The following is a 5,000-nucleotide window of genomic DNA, read 5'->3' as shown; positions in this document are numbered from 1 at the left end:
AGGGCGAAACTTTTTGAGGGAATTAGACCTGGAGCGTAAATAGCAGAGTTTATTTAAATTAAAAACATTAAAAAGAAAACAATCCTCATTGTACTGTAGATATATAATAAGCTCGACAAGTATATATATATATATATATATATATAAATATATATATATATATACAAAGTCTATATTCCAAATTTCAAGATGCTGATCATCTTACAATTTATTCCTTTCAGTACGTTGGTATGCAATTCTTGTCAGCGCCTGGAATCATTCATTTAAGTCAGACAACAATTTTAAGAGGATGTGCTGCCACCCAGATCACCCAGGTATTATTGTAATATCTGTGGACTGGTCTGTAAATCTGCAACAGTTATACACGACACTGAAAGGTGCATAATATAGTTCCTCTAACATAGTGTCTTTACAAGAACCAACAAATACTGACAAGTTCCCTTGCCACATTTGGAAACGGTTGTGCAAGGGTTTAGCTGGGTTGCATAGCTATGTACGTGCATATGGACGCCCGATATCAACCTAAAAGAGATGGTAAGCTTATGTCAAAAAGTAGCAGTCATCACGCTCAGACGTGCCGTAGCATTAGACGCCGTGCTAAGGTTTTGACTGATTTTTATTACACCGATGGCATCGTATTGCTTTAAGATTGTATTCATTCTACTCGAGGCCTCGTAAACCTAGTTAAGAAGGCTTGTCAAACTGTAGAACTTTTTTTTTCTGAACGCACTGAAAACGAAATAATCCATCTACAGACACAAAGATGAAATCCAATGCTCTGATGACTTCAAGTACCTGGTTAGATAATCTGATACCAAACTTGATTTGAATGTAATAGTACACAGTCAGTAGGTGTGTTTCATTACTTGCATAGCGCGTAGAAGTCTCCAATCAGAAAGGAAACAAAAACAAAGTTCTTCAAGGCCTGAATAGAGATAATCCTTCAGTATGTTTCGAAATACCAACATTTAAAAAGCGGTTAGATGCCACGTATACCAGAATGATAAAAGCAGCCTATAAAATACAAGCAGGGAGTTCCAACGTTACACAGGATTGAATGATGATCAATTAATGTTTCACGCTGTCATATTTTTGTCATTAAAATCGGTGAAATCACCCGATTTGTGATCAAATTCAATGATTGCCTGCTGTAGTCGGGGAAGCTTCACATGCCCCTCCCCCTGCAGCAACTTAGTTGACAGCACATTGTAGTCTACATTGCACTGTAGAGAACGCCCTGTTGATTTTATATAATTATGTTTTTATTACATATAATGCCTTGAATTAAAATGCAAAGTCAAGTATCATGATTCAATTGTGCTCTAATCAGAAACATTCATTTCGAAGCCTACCCTGTCATATCAAAGAACCTACTGTCGATTTTATATGCCGGCTTCAGTGGTAATAAAACTTCTCAAATGCACTTGTGATATTAGGCTGTCTAAGTTGTTAACTCTGGTCAAAATCGCCTGTTGCTTCTTCCATATATATATATATATATATATATATATATATATATATATATATATATATATATATATATATATATACATACATATATATATATATATATATACATGTTTCGATTATTGATTATCGATATTTATCGAAGATATTCCGATACAAAATCTATCTAAGATCACTGCTAGACACATAAAGTACTCTTGTGTTAAATTTCATAAAAATCGACCCAGCCGTTTTCGAGTTCATAAGGAACGAACTCACACACACATACACAAAGTTCCTTTTATATAATTGTAAATAGATAGATAGATCCTAAAAAAAGGCATCCCCCGAACAAGTCACTGTATGGATCCTTGCGCCATGTGTCAGCTGTTGTGAGGAGGAGACGGCTAGCGTTTGCAGGACGTATCACTTATTAAAAACCCGCAGGAAAATTTTTACTGTCCTCTCCGGATGCAAAAAAAAAAAAAAAAAAAAAAAAAATATTGCTTGTTTTTCATTGAGAGTGAAACTGGTCTATCAGGAACTGGTTTGCTATCAGTAGTGGCCAACCGTGAGCTTTGGAGGTCGAAATTTGTCACCGTTTCAACTACGCCGTCTGGTTGAACCAGACAAAAGCCTACCGAACTAAGCCTACAATATTAGAATAAATACACAAATATCTTTTTTGTCGGTGATGTTTGTCTGTATTTGTCTGGACGAAAATGTCTGATGACTATTTAAAACATTGTTCAGGATCTTGCAAATCAATGGCCTTGTTTTAATGTTGCATAAGTGACGAAGAACGCCGGAAAATATCGAAGCCGAGCAAAACCAGTTGTAAATCGTATTGTTGGCGATGACGTCAACTGTACATTCCAATCGAAGAATCGCGATCAGGAAACAACGAGAGAAATACTTAACTTTGGGTTAAAACTGCTAAAAGTACAAAACATAATACAATAGAAGAACGTTAAAACAAATATAAATAGAAATCAAAAGAAAGAAAATGAGAAACAGAGAAGCCAGCGACACATTTATGCCGTTATCCAATCGACCAACACCCCGTATTGACCAGAGCTCTCTCGTTTTTTCAGATTATAATTTTGTAAAATAAATAAAACTTTGTTGATTTAACAAGTTATTGTTAGACTACAAAAACCACGAGCATCAGAGGGTATATACTGTGGCACGCATTTTGTAAAGTGTGTAAAAAACATAGATGACAATGTAACAAAAGTTTACTTAGCGAACTTATGTAAAGTTTGTATACATAACAAGTAAAATAAATTTGCATCGTATTAAAGCAGGAGGTGAAACGTACTTTGTTGGGTTATTTTTTGTTGTTTTTTTTTTACTTGGAGGTTAACACTTATCAGTGTCGACTATATCTTAACGAACACTTTTATAGTGGTGTTTTCGATTCAAATTCAACTGTTACGGTATCTTTTGTTTATTAACTCGTTTGATTAAAGTAAAGAATAGTTACAAAACATTCTTCCTTCCCTCCTCATGTTAAGAATGGCGATGCTTATTAATATAGAGTCGACAAATCGGTTTTGGTCCTCCGACAAAAAAGGGGGATTGTGGACCTGTAAATTCATCCTTGTCCGTTCGGCTGTTCGGCCGTTCGTACTTTTTTTCAATAATTACGTCTTGGAATTTTTGGAAATTTTGCACAAACATTAAACAGGATATGCGTAACAGATAACAAAACGGATTTTCCGGGAAAACTCCGGTTGTCCCCCCCCCTACGGATATCTTTCGGGTTAAAATGGCTAAAATTGACACTTTTATGCTTATTAAAAAAAAAAAAAATGATGCCTCGGGCTTTTATAAAACTTTCTGTAAAGTAACTGATTTCTATATAATTTTGTTTGTCTATACTTCGCGATAACTCTTGGGTGTGCCCCAGAGGCTCTTTTAGGCCTAATGAAAAACATTCCATTTTTGGGAACTATTTTACCATATTTGTCCAAAATTTTATGTGTATGTCTATTTAGCAGTTCTGCATGGTGTTGAACTCAAATTTAAATACGTTAAGGCTTTAGGGACTTTTGGGGCTAAATGGGAGGGGGGTGTAGACAAATGCTGCACAGTAATTTTTTCTGCTTCGTTCACTGTGTAGTAGCGGTGGACTATGCATGCTTCACTTGTTTTTTGTTTTTTTTTTAAATATGCCGTTTTCAGCAAACACAATATTACGTACTTACTTGTCATGTCGAAAAAGTAGACAATGAAAAGTTCACACACAATGGACATAACTGGGAACGAATATTTCAGATGACTTGTTCATGGCGCGCAAGATTTGTTGTCTATAGCGACAGACTTGTTTGTTGCTAAATACATAATAGCAATTTTTCTACTCGATAAATTTTCATAATTTTTGGATATATCATTGTTTTCGACATGACAATTAAGTATGTAATATTGTTTTTGTTTAAAACGACATATTAAAAAAAAACGATCTGTCGATTATATCTTAACAAGCACCTTTTTTCATAATAGTTACTTAAGTCTTTAACTGCTCATGACTGATGCATAACGAAAGCAAGTTTTTATTTTTTCGAAAGAGTCACAACTAGTCAAGGTCGAAATACCACTCGAGGACAAGAATTAATTGAGTGTCGAATGAACAGTAGGACAACACCATCATAATTGGTAATGATGGTTGTGATTGGGCTGACTTGTTTATTTAACAAGAATTTGTTTACATTGGACTTGAAAAAGACGTCGCTATCCTCGTGGATCCAAAAATAAAAATAAACAGTAGTTCAAAAAAATCTAAATAATCTGAATCCAGTGAGAGGAGACTTGTGTACATCATAAGTGCTCAATATCCTATTCAGATAGAGCTTTAATTACAATATATTAAGGAATTTATGCCACGATCTTCTTTTTTTTTGACAAAAAAAAAAAAATGTTTTTTCTTTGATGATAAAAAAATATCAAAAACAACAAAAAACAATAAAAACAAACAAAAAAAAATCAACAACACCATAAAAAAGTTTCCTTGTGAAAATTAAAATCACTTACCATTTTGTAAACGCGAAAATTGAGACTATTTAACAACAAAATAAAAAATAGTCGCTTTTTTTAGCCAATGAGCAGGTATCTTGTGTTCCGGTTTCGAATCTCGCTGGGGTATCTTGGTCGATCTTTAATAGATTAAAAAAATGTTAAAAACAACGTTCGCTATGTATTTTTAAAGCTTTTGAAAACGTTTCTTAAAAACCTCTGCAAATATTTGTAATATGTATATATGTATAAATACTCGCCACGTCTAGCCACAATAAATAGCCGTGATACAGCGAAACAGCCTTCTGTGGATGACTATGTATATGTCTGTATATGAATATGTATATATATATGAAAAAGAGTTATAAAAAATGGATGTGTATGTATGACGGCTAACTTTTCTTTTAAATCTATATACAGAACGGTTTTATTCGCAATTTATCCGTTTTGATAAGTTCTGGTTGTGCAAAGAACGAAGCGCGTTCGGGGTTTAAAAGTTTTCCCTTTTGTGCCAGTTTATCGCATGTGTGTATATATGT

At 34.0% G+C, this 5,000-nt stretch overlaps 1 protein-coding gene across 2 annotated transcripts in view; it reads right to left on the bottom strand.

Annotated features, from left to right (window-relative positions):
* Positions 1-5,000, bottom strand: part of LOC145256474 (neo-calmodulin-like) — a 297,211-nt gene that overhangs the window by 291,877 nt on the left and 334 nt on the right. For both annotated transcript variants that reach the window (XR_013863996.1, XM_080115415.1), the window contains exon 1: positions 4,480-5,000. This exon is cut by the window's right edge. Coding sequence is in view for 1 of the 2 variants with exons in the window: in XM_080115415.1 (XP_079971541.1) it covers positions 4,480-4,482 (3 nt within the window). In the remaining variant the exon portion in view is untranslated. The remainder of the gene's footprint in view (positions 1-4,479) is intronic.

Source organism: Euprymna scolopes, chromosome 32 (assembly GCF_053919585.1).
Source record: "Euprymna scolopes isolate OS-2025 chromosome 32, ASM5391958v1, whole genome shotgun sequence".
Classification (NCBI taxonomy): Eukaryota; Metazoa; Mollusca; class Cephalopoda; order Sepiida; family Sepiolidae; genus Euprymna; species Euprymna scolopes.
This window is presented reverse-complemented; position numbering and strand designations above follow the sequence as displayed.